The sequence below is a fragment of the Hevea brasiliensis genome, chromosome 8, assembly GCF_030052815.1.
Source record: "Hevea brasiliensis isolate MT/VB/25A 57/8 chromosome 8, ASM3005281v1, whole genome shotgun sequence".
Classification (NCBI taxonomy): Eukaryota; Viridiplantae; Streptophyta; class Magnoliopsida; order Malpighiales; family Euphorbiaceae; genus Hevea; species Hevea brasiliensis.
This window is the reverse complement of record NC_079500.1, coordinates 11,551,994-11,570,227: the sequence shown is the minus strand read 5'-3', so window position 1 is coordinate 11,570,227 and position 18,234 is coordinate 11,551,994. Positions and strand designations below refer to the sequence as shown.

At 34.9% G+C, this 18,234-nt stretch overlaps 3 protein-coding genes and 1 pseudogene across 3 annotated transcripts; all 4 read right to left on the bottom strand.

The window, feature by feature from the left end:
* Window positions 1-547: 547 nt before the first annotated feature.
* Window positions 548-1,688, bottom strand: LOC110642195 (NAC domain-containing protein 2-like). The gene is made up of 2 exons (XM_058150660.1): window positions 1,368-1,688; window positions 548-1,204 (listed from the first exon to the last, which is right to left on the bottom strand). Exons 1-2 carry the CDS (start codon window positions 1,686-1,688, stop codon window positions 548-550), a joined length of 978 nt encoding a protein of 325 aa, XP_058006643.1.
* A 7,031-nt stretch (window positions 1,689-8,719) lies between these two features.
* Window positions 8,720-9,145, bottom strand: LOC131182034 (auxin-responsive protein SAUR68-like). The gene has a single exon (XM_058150659.1). The coding sequence runs from the start codon at window positions 9,143-9,145 to the stop codon at window positions 8,720-8,722; it is 426 nt and encodes a 141-aa protein (XP_058006642.1).
* A 1,193-nt stretch (window positions 9,146-10,338) lies between these two features.
* Window positions 10,339-10,695, bottom strand: LOC131182033 (auxin-responsive protein SAUR67-like). Its single transcript, XM_058150658.1, has one exon. It carries the CDS (start codon window positions 10,693-10,695, stop codon window positions 10,339-10,341), a length of 357 nt encoding a protein of 118 aa, XP_058006641.1.
* Window positions 10,696-15,207: 4,512 nt separating this feature from the next.
* Window positions 15,208-15,759, bottom strand: LOC131182484 (auxin-responsive protein SAUR68-like; annotated as a pseudogene).
* Window positions 15,760-18,234: the final 2,475 nt, after the last annotated feature.

Genomic DNA, 18,234 nt, shown 5'->3' with positions numbered 1-18,234 from the left:
AAATGTATTGCTAGTATGCTGAGGATTATTGAATTTTGAACTTGAGAAATTTATTGAAATGATTGTGAAATTGATTGAGTTTGATTGTGAAATTGAAGTAATGGTTGAGAAAAATTTTTAGAAGTGCTTTTGACAGGTATTTGAAGAACTATTTTCTCAAAATACAGAGGGAACTCTATCAAAATTTTTATAAAATTTGTGAAAAATAAAATGGACTAAAAATATTAATTAGATTTACTTTTAATCATATGTTTTAAATACCTATTAGAAAATGCTCACCACTTAACAAAAGTAAGAAAATTGTTTTAAAATCCCTTGTAGGGTACTTAATGAGTTATCGGTAGGTGAAGTGCGGTAGTTCATTAGGTATTTTACGGGATCATGTTATGCCTTACAGAGGGATAATGTGTAACATTTTATTTATAATTAAAATATTTTTAAATTTGTATTTATTACTAAAAACAAAATTTTAAAAATATAATCCAATATAAATTTAAATTAATCTACTCCCAACTAAAATTAAAGAAGATGCATAATCACGAGACTCTCAAATAAGAATAGGCAGATCTTGAAGAGCTAGGTTGAGCACCCAATTTAATTCAGGTTGGACAGAAGGAATTGGTTCCTCAGATGGCACTGATTGATGATTATTCATGGTGGGCATCTCCATGCAGTCACTATAACAAACTTGATCTCTATATCCATAGATGGATTGAACAGGTGGGAGAGAAGGAATTGATTCCTCAGTTGGCATTGATTGATGATTATTTATGGTGGGCATCTCCATGCAATCACTATAACAAACTTGATCTCCACATCCATAGATGGGTTGAAAGTCACAGCTATAAGAAGAAGGGAGATAGGATTGGATTGGTGGCACATTATAGACAACAAAGCTATTGCTGAATGTGTTGTTCACTGGTGGAGGATCATAGTTGAAGTTATGATTCAATGTGTTGTTCATTGGTGAAGGATCATAGACAAAGTTATTCAATGTTAGATGAGGAGGATAAGAAGACCCAAAACCATTCTCGTTTTCTTCGAAAATCATCAAAGAATTATCATACTCTGGAGGTGCAGTGGAATCATCAGCTTTTGGGATTTTTGTTTCTGAATTTATAGCAATCCCTCCATCTTCATCATTATTGTTTTTCTTTCTTTTTGCTTTGGTTTTGTAGATCTTGCAAAGAACCCATTCATCCAACTGACCCAAAAAAATTAAAAAAAAAACAAAAAGAAACAAAGAAATATATCATCACCCTACTTGAATCGATTTCTAATCACTCTACTTGGATTTGCATAATTATTTTATTTATCATCAACGAAATTAAAAAAAAAAAAAGAAAAAGAAGAAATTCTATAAATGCCAGCATAGGTTGCAATGGGCATTTGGGTCTGGAAGTAGTAGCTGAAGAAATAAGCTTTGGATTAACCAAATACTCATGCATCTTCCAGTCCGTTTTCCTTCCTTCAGCTTGCTTCCTTGAATAATAATCCAAAGATTTTCTAAAACCAACAGGATTTTTGTTATTTGGGATGGCTTTATCAGTTCCTGTAGGCTTCCAAAATCCATCTCCCGCACTCCGATTCGGTCTACAACCATTTGGGTATTTTTTCTCCCTCAAAGTGAAAAAGTACCACTCGCTTTCTCTTGCTCTATTCAGTTTACAGATTTCTGCATAGTTCATAGATAAAACGGACGAATGAAATTATAACCGAGGACAAAAATATAAATGATTATAATATTTAAAGATTAAATAATAATTTATATTTAAAAGAATTTAAGTTTCGAATTATAGATATCCAAAAATTAATGACCGTAAAACTTAAAGATTAAATAGAAAATTTAAACTAAAAATTTCACTAAAGGGTTAAATATTTTAAATTTATACTAAAAATTTCACTAAAGGGTTAAACATGAGAATTTATTGAATACATGTTCATATCTAAACCACTCCCAACTAAAATTAAAGAAGATGCATAATCACGAGACTCTCCAATAAGAGTAGGCAGATCTTGAAGAGTTAGGTTGAGCACCCAAGAAGTTATTTTTCTCAGCAGCAGGTTGGACAGAAGGAATTGATTCCTCAGATGGCACTGATTGATGATTATTCATGGTGGGCATCTCCATGCAGTCACTATAACAAACTTGATCTCCGAATCCATGGATGAGATGAACAGGCTGGAGAGAAGGAATTGGTTCCTCTGATTGATGATTGTTCATGGTAGGCATCTCCATGCAGTCACTATAACAAACTTGATCTCCATATCCATAGATTGACTGAATAGTTGGGAAAGAAGGAATTGATTCCTCAGTTGGCATTGATTGATTATTATTTATGGTGGGCATCTCCATGCAGTCACTATAACAAACTTGATCTGGACATCCATAGATGGGTTGAAAGTCATAGCTATAAGAAGAGGGGAGATAGGATTGGATTGGTGGCACATTATATACAAAGCTATCGCTGAATGTGTTGTTCACTGGTGGAGGATCATAGTTGAAGTTATAATTCAATGTGTTGTTCATTGGTGGAGGATCATAGACAAAATTATTCAATGTTAGAGGAGGAGGATAATAAGACCCAAAACCATTCTCGTTTTCTTCAAAAATCATCAAAGAATTATCATACTCTGGAGGCTGTGCAGTGGAATCATCAGCTTTTGAAATTTCTGTTTCTGAATTTATAGTAGTCCCTCCATCTTCATCATTATTGTTTTTCTTTCTTTCTGCTTTGGTTTTGTAGATTTTGCAAAGAACCCATTCATCCAACTGACCAAGAAAAAAAAAACACAAAGAAGCAAATAAATATATTATCACCTTACTTGAATCGAATTCTAATCACCCTGCTTGGAGTTGCATAATTATTTTATTTATCATCAACACAATTAAAAAAAGAAAAGAAAAAGAAGAAATTCAATAAATACCAGCATAGGTTGCAATGGGTTTTTGGGTCTGGAAGTAGTAGTTGAAGAAACAAGCTTTGGATTAAGCAAATACTCATGCATCTTCCAGTCCGTTTTGCTTCCTTCACCTTGCTTCCCTGAATAATAATCCAAAGATTTTCTAAAACCAACAGGATTTTTGTTATTTGGGATGGCTTTATCAGTTCCTGTAGGCTTCCAAAATCCATCTCCCGCACTTCGATTCGGTCTAGACCCATTTGGGTATTTTTTCTCCCTCGCAGTGAAAAAATACCACTCGCTTTCTCTTGCTATATTCAATTTATAGATTTCTGCATAGTTCATAGATAAAACAGATGAATTAAGTTATAACTGAGGACAAAAATAATAATTATAATATTTAAAGGTTAAATAATAATTTATATTTAAAAGAATTTAAGTTTCAAATTACAGATATTCAAAAATTAATGACCGTAAAACTTAAAGATTAAATAGAAAAATTTTTCTAGAACACATATCAATAATCTTTAATTAAATATTAATTAAAACTTAATATAAAAGACTTATTTAAACTCTTAAAGTTTAATTAGCCTTTAAAGTTTAAACATGTCTCTCATGTTTTAATTTCGATTAGATAAGGTGTTAAAAAAATAGTAAAGTCGATTTTAATAAATAAAATATTACTTTTTACATTTAAAATTATTAAAATATGAAGAAAAATAGCAGATTGTTGAAAAAAAAAAAAAACGATATTACACTTAATATTGCTGTAAACTTTCTCCTCCCACCCACCGCTACCGCTTCTCAACCCCCTGCCACTGTCACGGCCTACTCCTGTCGCTGCAGAGGCTGTCATTCTCTTGCTGAATTTCCTATCACTCTCGCCGGAATACCACAATGGAGATACTGACTTCGGCGATGCCCAAATTTCTCACCACTATTTGTTACTTATCAACACAGAGCTAGCTTTGACAGCCAATGCAACCAGCAAAGGGTGCTTTAACAAACTTAACTTTGCAGTAATTACGTGGGTAAATTCACAGGAATTGCAAATAACCATTTAGGTAAAATTGGGATAAAAAAATGTGAAATTTAAAATTTTCGTTAATTAAAAACCCGTGGAAAACTTGCATCTTTACAATATCACATATGCGAGGCATCAGCATATGAGATGCCCTCCATCATTACATTGGAGATTGTCCAGTAGTAGGTTCCAAGTTGATGGCCAGCAATCTTGAGACTTGAAGAGTTTATTTGGAACTCTAAACACTTTAAGAATTTTTACGATTATTGGATAAAATTTTAAAAATCTAAATACGTTTTTTATTAAAATTTAATGATTGTATTAACACTCATATAATTTAATCTAAAAGAGATTAAAAATTATAATTAAAATTACTCCCATTTAATTCCTAAAAAAATAGAGTACTTCCACTTAAAATAAATAAAAGTAAATAAAGATGAAAAAGAAAACGCATAGATGCATGCAACTTAATACTAACCAGTGAGCTTTCGAGGGCTATATTTATACAAATCAACCTCATGAATCCTGTTACGAGGCAAGGGAAGTTTCTTGATCTTTTTCAGTAAGTAGTCAAGAATCAGCTCATCATCATGAGGTGCGAATCGATACCCAACTGGAAGTGAATTGACATATTTCTCATCATCGTCATCACCACTGCAATTTGCGGCAACTCCCTTGTTCTTATTATGATTTTCCTCCATTATTTGTACTGCAAACACAAACTCAGAGAAGGGTTTTGATCAACTAATTGGTTTTTGCTGCATGTATATATATATATACCTCGAATGTTCAGACCATTACCAAGTAAAAATAGGTTTCCTTCTCCTAATAGAATTAGAGGAGAGCAAGATAAGTAAAATACATTAATTTTCTTGCAAAAATCAATATCCTGAGGATTAGTAGCCAACTTTATGCCCTTTTTTTTTCCTTCCTGTCTTCCCTTCATAAAACGGTGACGTTCTATAAAACACTTTCTTTGTACGGTTTTTGATTTTTGATTTCGATTTCTTCTTTTTGTGCTGTTTTTCTTATATGTTTATGTCATTTTTTTTTTCAATCCTTCTCCTAATAAAATTAGAGGAGAGCAGGATAAGAACGGATTTTCCGCTTAATTATTATTAAATATGGATTGATAAAAAAAAGAAAAGGATAAAATTTCGGATAAAATCTGATTTGTACATAAACTCTTCAGAAGCTACAAATTGGTATTTTAAGGTATGGAAGTCAGTAATGGAAGTCGAAGACGAATAACAGAAACTGCTAGCTGTGGAAGTCAGTAATGCTTTTTCTACGTCTCTGGTGACCTGCCCTTTGATCAAAGTGACGGCATATTCCATTAGCTCTGCCTAGCATGGCAATGTGAGAGGTCCTTTTCTTTGCAATCCGAACTCTTCTTCTGCCATGTCGAATAGCTCTGATGATTTGGTTTTTTAAGGTATTTCAGAGGAAGCATGAAGCGCTTTTGATCTGCAGAGTACACAACAAAATAACCCTTCTCAGCTTTTGCTGTGCAGGAATTGCTTGTATCTGTGTTTCCAATGGTTTGTGGGAATGCGATTCTTTTTCGCCTCGTAGCAGCCTGCTTATTCTGCCATATCATTGCCAATTTGAGGAGCTTCTTGGGACTGATCATCTTGTTGAAAGGCAAAGATCTATGGGTAATCTGAATGCCAATCATGTGATGGGTTGAATGCAAGGGAAGCAGTGGCTTGGTTATATAATCACAAGGCTAGGCATAAGTCTGTTTCATGGAGCTTCCACAGTGCAGGGATAGATGGGAAGCAAAGCCATGTCATAGTGGTTGTAAGAGCCTGTTTGGGAGGTGGGTATGTTGGCTTATGATTGAAAATCATCATTTCAAGGTAAAGCATAGGTGTAACATGCGTATATCCTTCTGCCAAGTAGTTAAGCACCAAAAAAGATATATATAAGACATGTTGAATTGGCTCATGAGCCTACAGACTTTGTGAACCACAACAAGAGAAAGATCAAAATGATTTAGGCCCAATATTAACTCAAATATTGCAGAGAACTGGCAGAGTTGTGCAAATTTGGCTATGCAGTCTAGACGTTTATGTGGCAGAAGACACGTCAAGTTGGGTCCAATATGTCTGAGAACTACTAAACAGAGATGCATCACTTCCGAGTGCTTCTTCTTTTTAATCATATTAGAGATATCTTATTCAGTTCAAAGTGATCTGCAGTGTTCTGTAGCACAATTCATTGATTGTATTCTACAGAAATTGCAATCAAATACTTCTTTTAAGCTTTGGTCGTGAAAGCCCAAATTTTATTGCTTGAGATTAGAAGAAATTGATCAAATCAATATTTGCTTTTTGATGTTTCAAATATTTTAGTATTTTAAAATTTTAAATATATTTAATTTTTAAATTATTAAAATTTAAAACACTTTAATTCTTTTTTTTTAATTTCTCATTAATATTGGGATAAAAATTAAATTATTAATTTTGAATCACTAAAAATTAAAATATATTTTAAGACAAATCTTAGGATTTTCTATAATTAACTTTTTAAAAAAAAATAAATAAAGGAAACTTTTCCCTCTCATGGAAACTTAACTGTTGGGGACGTTGGTGTCACCAACCGATAAAAGCCTTATAGAAGAATAAGAGCATGGTGATAAAAAAAATAAGGGAATTTTTCTCTAAATTCAAAATTTGGTATTCGAATTTAAATGAAGAAAAATTAGCAACTACAAAGCTTATGATGAAAATGAAACAAAGAGAAAAAGAACTAACCCATCAGAGGCACCAACATCATACCCACAGAGGCATCCGTTAAGAGCTTCTACTACCACTATGCAAGCCAAGATGAGGTATGCTTATTTAGATACTTTTCCAAGAATTACAAAAATCTACGCCACCAAAGGGGTGGTTGTCTTGGAAATTGTAACTTTAGAGACTACACCATTGCCATGGAGTCAAAGTTCATTTCTAATTTTATCTGGAAATTTCTTGGGAAAATGGTGTCAATGGTAACTGAGACTTTAATTTTGGTTTATAATCTCTTGATTTGCATTTTAAACCGATTCCCAGATGTCAAAATCATATGTGTCAGATGATTTATTGGACAACACATATCATTTATAGTGATTTTGAAAATTATGGATAGTGATAATAACTGGGCAGGAGCAGGAGAAAAAATTTTGTATTTTTTATGAAATAAATTGTACACTTGTATGTGCGTCTTTACAAATCTATTGTGACTCTTCAGAAGCTGCAAATTGGTAGCTGATGGCTTGTTGCTTGATGTTGGAAATGGAAAAATGATGAGCAGCAACTGCTAGCTATTGACATCAGCAATGCTCTCTCTAAATCTCTAGTAGCATTCTGTCTGATCAAAGTAATTGCATATTCCATAAGGTTTGCATCGCAAGGTAATGTGAGTGGCCCCTCGCTTTGCAATCCAAACTCTTCTTCTGCCATGTTGAATAGCTCTTTGATCATTTCACTATTAAGATATTCCAAGGGAAGAAGGAAACGTTTTTAATATGCAAAGTAGCAACAAAATGGCCTTTCTCAGCCATTGATGATGTGCTGCAACTTCTTGTGTCATTACTTCCCATGTTTTGTGGCGACGTGATTCTTCTTCGCCTGATAGCAGCCATTTTCTGCCATTTCCTCGTCAATTTAAGAAGTTTCTTGGCACTGATCATCTTGCTAGTATATAAGAATGGAAATTTATGAAGGAAATAAAGGAAGAAACCTTTAAATTCTAAAATACTAAATGCTAATTTTTTGATGGGTAGAAGGGAAAGTAGGTGGCTTGTTTATATATTCACAAGGCCAGACAATCCATTTCATGGAGCTCCCACAAGGCAGGGGAGCGTGTAAGCAAAACTATGTGATAGGTGGTTGTGAAAGATTATTAGCAAGATTTGCATGTTTGCTTACGCTTGATAATGAACCCATCAAATTGGCGCATAGGCATGTAATATCTATATCCTTTTGTCCAGTTATTTACCAGCAAAAAGAATGGTGGGTCATGACCATATATCATAAACTATTTAAACCACTAACAATGAAGAGAAACTTATAAGCTGATTTGAATCTGGATCTACTTTTGATGGGTCCTTTTAGTGAATGCCAATCTGTAGATAGGAAATTCAACTATTGGTGAAAGTTGGGAAAGTCCTTCAAACTTAGTGCTGTGTTCTTCACTAATATGTGGTAGAAGTGGTAACACAGAGCAAGTTGGACCAATTATGTCTGGGAACTGCCAAAGAGACACATGGAATTTATGGCTCACGTAAGACATGGAATTGACTATTCACAAGTTCTGTACAATATGTGCAGGTACAGCCATTTGTTGGTGTGATTATATGTGTTACACTATGTCCAGGCACAGACTTAAACAACTTTTCTAACAAATGTAACAAAGACTAACTTCAATTCGATAACTTCTAGCTCAAGTTATGCCTTGATTAGCTAGTGCAGAAACCATTCTCTGCTTAGTCATTGTAACTTACTCTAATAAATTCTTCACTAAACAAATACATATTGCAATGAAATATTCTGTTTTCTAATAATTTGCAAAGGCTGGATAGGTAGAATCTCTTTATATGTGGAATATTATATATGATATTATGGGTCAACTTGAGGTCTGATTATTTAGACAAAGTTCTTGAGTCAAAACTAGAAATGTATCTCCTAGCAAATGTTGTTGTTTCATTCACAATATATTTTGCATGGGGAATTGTTGAATGATACAGCACATAAATTAAAGTTAACACTACAGAACTAAACTACTTCAATAGCCGCAAATTAGTAATCAATGATCTATATGTCCTTGATGGAAACCAAGAGAAATTGAGCAACAACTTGTTTCCATGAACATAATCAAAGCTTTCTTAACGTCTTTAGCTAAACCCCTTTTGATAAGGGAAACCACATACTCCATGAAGACAGCATCACATGGAAATTTGGTAGCACCTTCACTTGGGAGCCCAAACACGTCTTCAGACATCTTGAATAGCTCTCTGATGACATTATTGCTGAGATATGCTAAGGGAATAGCAAATCGCCTGCAATCATTGGTGTAGATGACAAAATTTCCTGTTCTAGTTGATGATGATGTATTGGGCAAATCTGCAGTCGTGTTACTACTAATCCTACGAAACGAAGTTCCTTTCCTCCTAACGGAAGCTATCCTATGCCAATTTCTTGATATTTTGATGAGCTTTTTTGGGCTGATCATGCTTCTTGTTTTGTGTTGAAAGGAAAGATTTAGATCTTAGGATGGTATTGATTTGGGTTGTGAAGGGCATAAAAGTTTGTTACTTATATAGTTAAAAAAGTTTGAGATATTCCATTTCATGTAGATTTCCTTATGTTGATATTTTCAATACAGAAGCATGTGGTTTAGTATTTTGTAACTTTCCATAAAGATTGGAAATTGAATAACATCATAGGTGGTTCTAGATATCTTTGGTCATCTCCAACTCTTAGGAAAGCTAGAGTGAATAGTGCCTTAAATTTTGATTTCAGTTAGTAATCATATGAACTAAGCATATTATAACTCTTGAGCTTTCTGATAAATTTTATCACTGTACTTTTATATATCTTTGTTTACGAATCTAATTATAACTCTATGAAGAGATATCCAGTATATGAAGTTTCTGAGTGTAAAAGATCACAAGCAAATAATGCTATCTGTTAGATGTTAATACAATGGCTGAGTAACAGCAAAGTTAAAGTTTGATTAGTTTGTTTTTAAATTTCCTCTGTACTTGTTACTGGAAAAGTTGCAGTCAATTCCTTGTGATTTTGATAATGAAGAAAATAATAATAAAATGAGAATGAAACAAAGAAGAAGAAAACCCAACCCATCAGAAACACTAGCATCATACCCAAAGAGGTATCCCACAAGAGCTTCTACTACTACTATGCAAGCCAATATGAGGTATGTATAACTTAATTTTCTCTAGAATTACAAAAATGTATACTACCATCTTACTAAATGTATATTACCTTGTCGAAACCACAGGGGTGGTTGTCTTTATTATTTTTATTTGGCTTTGTGTGGAGTTGGAAGTTGGAATTTGTACCCTCTCAGTGGCTGTTTAGAGACTAATCCACTGCCATAGTGTCAAAGCGCATTTCTAGTTGTGTTTTGATAATATATAAAAGAATTTTCTTGGGAAAATGGTGTCAATGGTAACTCGAACTTTAATTTTGGTTTATAATCTCTTGTTCTGCTTTTTAAACTGATTCCAGATGTCAAAATCATAAGTGTCAGATGATTTATTAGACAACACATATAATTCATAGTGATTTTGAAAATTATGGATAGTGATAATAACTGGGCAGGAGCAGGAGAAAAAAGTTTGCTTTTTCTATGAAATAAATTGTACACTTGTATGTGTATCTTTACAAATCTATTGTGACTCTTCAGAAGCTGCAAATTGGTAGCTGATGGCTTGTTGCTTGATGTTGGAAAAGGAAAAATGATGAGCTACAGTTGCTAGCTATTGACACTAGCAGTGTTCTCGGCACATCTCTAGTAGCATTTTGTCTGATCAAAGCAATTGCATATTCCATGAGATCTGCATCCCAAGGTAGTGTGAGTGGCCCTTTGCTTTGCAATCCAAACTCTTCTTCTGCCATGTTGAATAGCTCTCTAATCATTTCATTGTTAAGATATTCTAAGGGAAGAAGAAAACATTTTTTATCTGCAGAGTACACAACAAAATGACCTTTCTCAGCCATTGATGATGTGCTGCAACTGGTTGTATCTATACTTCCCATGTTTCGTGGCGACGTTATTCTTCTTCACCTGATAGCAGCCATCTTCTGCCATTTCCTTGCCAATTTCAGAAGTTTCTTAGCACTGATCATCTTGTTAGTTTGTAAGAACAAAAATTTATGAGGGAAATAAAGGAAGAAACCTTTAGACTCTAAAATACTTAATGCTAATTTTTTTAAAGGTAGAAGGGAAAGTAAGGGGCTTGGTTATATACTCATAAGGTTAGACAATCCATTTCATGGAGCTCCCACAAGGCAGAGGTGCATGGAAGCAAAACCATGTGATAGGTGGTTGTGAAAGATTGTTATCAAGGTTGGCATGTTTGCTTATGTTTGATATGAACCCATCAAGTTGGAGCATAGGCATGTAATAAGTATATCATTTTGTCTAGTAGTTTACTAGCAAAAAAGAATGGTGGGTTATGACCATATATCATAAGCTATTTGAACCACTAACAATGAAGATAAATTTATAAGCTTATTTGAATTAGGATCTACTTTTGATGGGTACATTTAATGAATGCCAATCTGTATTTCGAAAATTTGAGTGTTGGTGAAGTTGGGAAAGTCTGTTCAAGCTTAGTGCTGTGGTCCTGACTAATAGAAAAATGTTTTTATTGGGGACCCTCCAATACCTAAGTTAGAGGTAATCCATTTATATATAAAGAATTGATAGAATTTTAGAATAGACAGAATAAGAAAATGAGTACCAACTTTTGCTTTACCAGAGGACATACATATAGGAATAGGGGCTGGGGGGTTAATTTATTAGGGTAATATCTTTGGCTAAATAATTCCCCAAGCATACATTCATATATGTTTTCATCAATGCAATTATTATGTATGAAGAGATGTCCAGTATAATCATATTAAGTTGAAAGTTAATGCAGTGTGCAGAAGTATAGAATAAGAAAATGAGTACCAACTTTTACTTTACCTAAGCACATACATATAGGAATGGGGGGTGGGGGGGGTGGGGGGGGGGGTTAATTTATTAGGGTAATATCCTTGGCTAAATAATTCCCCAAGCATATACATTCATATATGTTTTCATCAATGCAATTATTACGTATGAAGAGATGTCCAGTATAATATTATTAAGTTGAAAGTTAATGCAATGTGCAGAAGTAGACTTCAATTAGGATCTGAGTTCATTAGGTTCTAACCAGAGTGTTTGGTAGTTGAGTTTAAAGAAGAAAAAGAGGGAAACTGAAATGATAGGTGGTCAATTTGTAATAGAGTTGCATATGTTTATTGTTACTTTGTTTTGTGCAATTATGATTTAGTTGTGAAATAATCTTGTGGAGGCCATGGCATGATGTGGACTTATTTTTAGGGACAAAAGGAAATAGGAGTTCTTAGATATCTATAAGTGTCTCATTTGTTGTGCTTATTGTCTGCAAGTTCAGAAATAGTCTTCACCTATTAACCTAGGATTGTAGAAGGTAGGTCAACATGATCATGGTGAATTAATGATTTTACTTTGTTTCTTCAATATTACATTTTCTTGCATTCCCTTAAATGAGGACCACAAGGCACATGTTTCGCTGATTCTGATCAGACTAACAAAATAAGTAACAGAGTTGTTTTTTTTTTTTTTTTCCCTAAAACTCATACATGTCATGAACAATGATTATAAAATTCAAATTTCAAAGGTGAATGTGGAAAATTTCTCATGAAGAAGAGTAATATTATGCTGATTATGGTGATCAGTAATTGAGGCCTGTATGGGTTATAATTTACTGTTACAAACCAAAGTTCAAAACAGTACACATGATAATTCCAAGTATACTTGTGAATTTGCTGCACGCCAGGTAGTGTGAGCATATGCAGGCCTACACTTTGAGTTAGAACTTGTCACGACCCAATCTATGGGCCGGACCGGCACTAGGACCTGGGCCAGCCTAAAGCCCCCGAGGCCCGTAGTAAGCCTAACTGTTCATTAACCCAACTCTAAGGCCCATTTGGGCCCAATTTCAAGAAACCAACCGGACAGAGTCCGGCCATAAAGTGGACCTTTCAACGGAGAATTTTTGACTCACCCGACCTGTAAACAAAATATATCATCAATTGGGGAGCTCAGCTCACCCTCCACATACTCATATCAGCATAAAAATAAATGGGAGCTCAGCTCCCTCATCCAATCCATCAAACATGCATATAATTTTACAGGTCTACATGACAATTTATATTACAGACCCGAATCATTTAAATATTTCTAACACATGCGGAAATTCTAAGATTTAACAAGTTTATACAAACAGTAATAATCGACCTGCGAGGGAGAAAGCAGGTTAACCTCAAAAAAATATCCTCCTGTGGCCTGTAAAAATTTTTGAACAGGAGTGAGCATTCGACTCAGAGAGTAAAATATCAATTTTAACCATAATCTCTATAACTATCTAGTACTAATGCAACCTGTGGAGTGAAATGCAACAGCAACAACATTTTCACATCATAACATCAAAAAGGTAATTTGGAGCACTCACGCACCCTGTAACATCAATCATAATATATGGGAGCTGATCCCCTATCTGACTCTCTTAAATCCAACTTTGGTGCCGTGAAGAACTCACTCGGACTTCCACTTAATAACCAAATCGGGGTCCCGAAGAACTCAAGCCGTGACTACCCCAGAAGGATCGGGTCCCAATGAAGAACTCAAGCGTGACTACCCGTCCTATCCATAGTCCACACCACATCACACGCACGCCAACGCACGCTGCTTGCTCCAAATTACCACAACAACACTCATGGCACGTTAACAGTTATGAATGCAACATAAATCGTGCCTAGAGTTTAACTACATAAATATATGCATATAAGTGATGCATGGGCATGTTGAACATATAATAATATCGAAATTACAATTAAAATTAATATTTTACTCACAGACTTGACGGTGGTCACTGAGGCGGCTGGGCGGAGGAAGAAGGCTGTCCCGGCTCACCTGACAATTACATTACAATTATTTAACACAATTGACTCAATACAAATTATGAAAAGACCAAATACGTCCTAAGTCGTGCCGAAAATCCGGCAGAGTTTCCCCTATACCTAGGACCTACCCAACTTGCAAAATGGCTCAAAACACACTTTTATATTTACAATCCATATATCCACAGCTCAATCATATCACACAGCCCCTCCTGGGCCCATCAAATCAATCATCCATCACAGTATGTAATATTTCAATTTAGTCCTTATAATTAACCATTTTTGCAAAAACTGCCCAAATAAGCTCTAAAAATTCTAAAACTTTGCCCCGCGGTCCTTAGCAATATTACTAAGCTATTGCAAAAAGAATCATAATTTTCTAAGCTACCACGAATATTTTACGGATTTTTAATCCTATTTAAGCACTAGAAAATTACGTAAAAACAAGGTTCGGGTTTACCTTTGCCGATTCCGACTTCGGGAACGCGCTCGAGACGTCTGACAATGGGGGGGGCTAGCCAAAACGTCGGTCCAATTCGGAGACTTTTCCGGTAACGGGTCTGTCGGGCCGGAATTTCACAGACCCGGTCAACTGTCGAATTTCCACGAATTGAGGATACCTACACGAAGCCCATAACACGGGGGTTAGTACATAAATTTTTCAGAATTTTCTAAGCTCATTAAATGCTCGGAAAAATACTGCAAAGTTCCGTGGGACCCACCGAAAAACGGTGTCGGAAAAATTCGAAATTTATGTCGCCGCGAAGCTCTCGACGAGTGGAGCGTGCTGGTACCCTCGGTTTTCTCGTGGGATTCACGGTTTTCGAGAAATCTAGCCCAAAAGTCGAAATGGGCTAAAAACTTCCCGAGCAAAAATCGGAAAAACTGCTCGATGGATTTCGGCGTTCTTGGTGTCTATGGAAAGCTCTCGCCGAGTAGATGATTTTAGACACAAGACCCGGTCCAATTGGCGGCCGGATTTTGGCCGGGAAGCCCAAGAGTCGCGCGCGCGCTGCGAGTCCGTTCTAAGGCCGTTTTCCGGCGTTCCAGGCGGCGGCCGGCCGTGGGGGAGGGCCGAGGTGGGGCGCCGGCGAGGTGGGGACGCAGGGGAGGCGGCGGCGCGGCAAGGGGAAGAGGGAGGAGAGAGAAAAGAGAGAGAGAAGAGGAGAAGGTCGACGCGCGCGGGAAGGAGAAGAAAAAGAGAAGAAGGCCGGTCCGATTCGACCGGTCCGATCCGGTCCAGTTCGATTCAGAATACAAAATTTTAAATTTTTACTCTACCTCGGGACCGAAAACGAGGTCCAAAAATTTCGAAAAAATTTCAGAAAACTCAGAAAAATACGTAGACTCCAAATATATTTTTAGTTTTGCCACGTGGTCTTTAAATTAATTTTTAAAAATCATCAAAGTTTATATTTTCGGAAAATCGAACCCAATTTTTAAAATCCGAAAAATCTCAAAAAAAAATTCAAAAATTTAATAAAATTAAAATACCAAAAATGCTCATAAAATTTAAAATTTTGGGGTGTTACAGAACTAATCATGAAAAGAATTTGAGATTTCTATTAAATTGTGTTCATTGCATACATTGTTTTTTAATCTAATTGTAACTCTTCAAAAGCTACAAACTGGTAGTTGATGGCTTGTTTCTCTCTGTTGGAGATAGAAAGACGATGAATAGCAGCTAGCTATGGACATTATTAATGCTTTTTCAATGTCTCTAGTAACCTGCTGTTTGACCAAGAAAATTACATACTCCAAGAACTCTGCATCGCATGACAATGTAAGAGGCCCTTTGCTTGGCAATCCAAACTCTTCTTCTGCCATATTAAATAGCTCTTTGATAATTTCATCGTTGACATGCTCCAAAGGAATCAAAAATCGTTTCTGATCAGCAGAGTACACAACAAAGTGGCCCTTCTCGGCCATTTCTAATGTGCTACAACTGCTCGCTTCTCCAATGGCCTACGGCGGTGTGATTCTTTTTCGCCTTATAGCAGCTAGCATATGCCATTTTCGTGCCAATTTGAGTAGTCTCTTGGTGCTGATCATCTTGCTACTAAAGGAAGGGATTTGAGGGAAATTGTGAGGTATGAAAGAGAACTTTAGAATTCAAAGTTGCAAATGCTGTTCTTGTTAGTGTATGTGCACTGCAGCCAATGTGTTAATTGCAAGTGTGATCACTTAATTTATATATATATATATATATATACTTTATTCTTAATAAAAGGATGCTTTATCTTTAATGTTTAATTTAATTTTAATGAATATTAATTAATAAAGATAAAGTCCATGGGACTTATATGCATAGCAGTGAAAATTATAATATTGTTATAATTATGAGATTCTAACTGCATTATAGCATTGTTCCAAAAATGTTCCTGGTCAATGTTATATCAAGATCGGACATTGATATAACTGTTGAGACCAATACACGTTGCATTCTTTCCTTTATGAAAGGAAGCAGCAGTTCTCATTAAGCTGAGGTATGTGAGATACCTAGAACCAATGTGTAAGTACTTGTGGTGACAAGTTTACTGAACTGACCCGCACGAGAATTCCATATGGAAGTTTACCTGTGTCTATGGAAGGACTCACGTGACAGTCGTGTAAATGATCCTTAGACTTGAGATATTAAGTTATCTTATATAGGAATTACTGTATTTTGATACTGCTCACATGTCATTCTATATAAAGATAACGAATGTGGCAGCTGTTGGATATAATATGAACTATGTGGAGATATTTAATTGTTAAGATAGAATTTATCACCTTAGGTAATTAAGGAAAATATTTCAATTGTTCTTGACCAGTATGGATTATTAAATCCTTGCGCAAGGTAAAATAAGATTGAGATCTTATTTAATTAATCAATCATACTGGGAGGACAGAAATGATTTATATATAGCAGACACATTCCATGCATCAATGTATAAATCAAAATATTATGATGAAGGGATATTAATTATACTGAGAGACTGATCACAGAAAGGTTAGTCAAACCACTTTGACAAGTTCTAATATTTGGTGGTCATTACACATTGCTAGATGTCAATAATGATTTACAAATATAATTAATCAATTGTGAATTGATGATAAAATTAAAATATTAATTTTATTTAATTATATTTGTTGCCAACATATTAGGAACCTAATGGGTCACACACATAAAGATTGTAAGTGAGGAATTAAATTGAATTATCAAGTTGAACTTGATAAAAATAATTCTAGAGACTTAAGGATTGAAGTATAAATTTTATTTAGACTGCTTAATGTCCTAATAATTGAGTGTAGACTTAATTTAAAGTTTCTAGAATTATAGGAATTAATTGTGTGAATTATAATTCATTAATTCCTATAGAGGTCAATTTATAATTAATAAATTTAAAGGGTTAAATTTATAATTATAAAATGTTATTCCCTATAAATAGGGAAGCTTGTCTTCCATTCAAAGGTGAAGAAAGAAAAAGAAAAGAGCTAGCACTCAAAACTCTCAATATTCTCTAAGAGTGTCTTAGAGAATTTCCTCCTAGTGGTCTGTGTGGATAGGACATCAGGCCGGGACGGGTGGTTTGGTGGTTAACATTTCTCGGTGGTCGAAAAATTGTTTGAGGTAATTTGCTAAATAATAAAATTTTAATTATCACCATTCCATACTTAATTAAAGTTGATATTGTTTAATTGAGAATTAATGCTTCCTAACAATGATATCAGAGCCATTTTAATTAATTGTGGAATGGTTTGTTGTTGTTGGTGTTAGTTTGATTATTAAATTCATGTGATTATATATTATTTCTCCCATTTTTTTTTCTTTCCTCTGCTCAAATTTGGATCTGAAAATTTTGAAGATTTGGTTTTGTTTCTTATAGATTTTACTCTATAAAAATTAATTATAATCAAAGTAATTTTGAAATTTTCCTCATAAAATTGAAAAAGGAAAAATCTGGAATTTTTTTTTCTTTTTTTTCTGTTTTTGAAACCCATTTGAGGGTCTTCCAGATCGAGCAAGGAAGCTCATTTGCTGCAGATTGGCTATGCCAAAGGACCATCCGGAATGCATGTTGAACGTCCGGTGGTCTTCCTGGTGGCGATGCGTCGTCCAGCCGCCTCAAATGCAGCAGATTTATGGCTGTCAAAGCCATGCGAAGCTGCTAGTTGTGCGATAAATGGCATCTTGATGCTACTGCTGGCTAGTTCTGGCAGTGTAAACGACACTCCTGCGGCCGGAAACAACCATGGAAATGGCTAGTGATGGCTGCTGAACCTGCTGCACTTGGTGGTTTCAAGTGTGAGCTGCTGGTTTTTTTTTTGGAAAACCAGACTGGACGAGGAAGGAGAAAGGGGCAGTCTGCTGCCCCTCTGTTTCATGATATTTACAGTTTTACCACTGTGTAATACTGCCATTAATTTTGCTTGTAATTGCAAAACTGCCACTGCTATTTATTTACAGAATTAAATAGGTTCTTGTTTTGGCAGAATTTGCAATTATGCCATTATGATTTCCTTATTCCAGTTTTGCCCTTGAATTTCCTATCGACTAAAATTAATAAGTACATAATATTATTTTATTAAAATTAATTCTACTTTTGATTTTTAAATAAATAA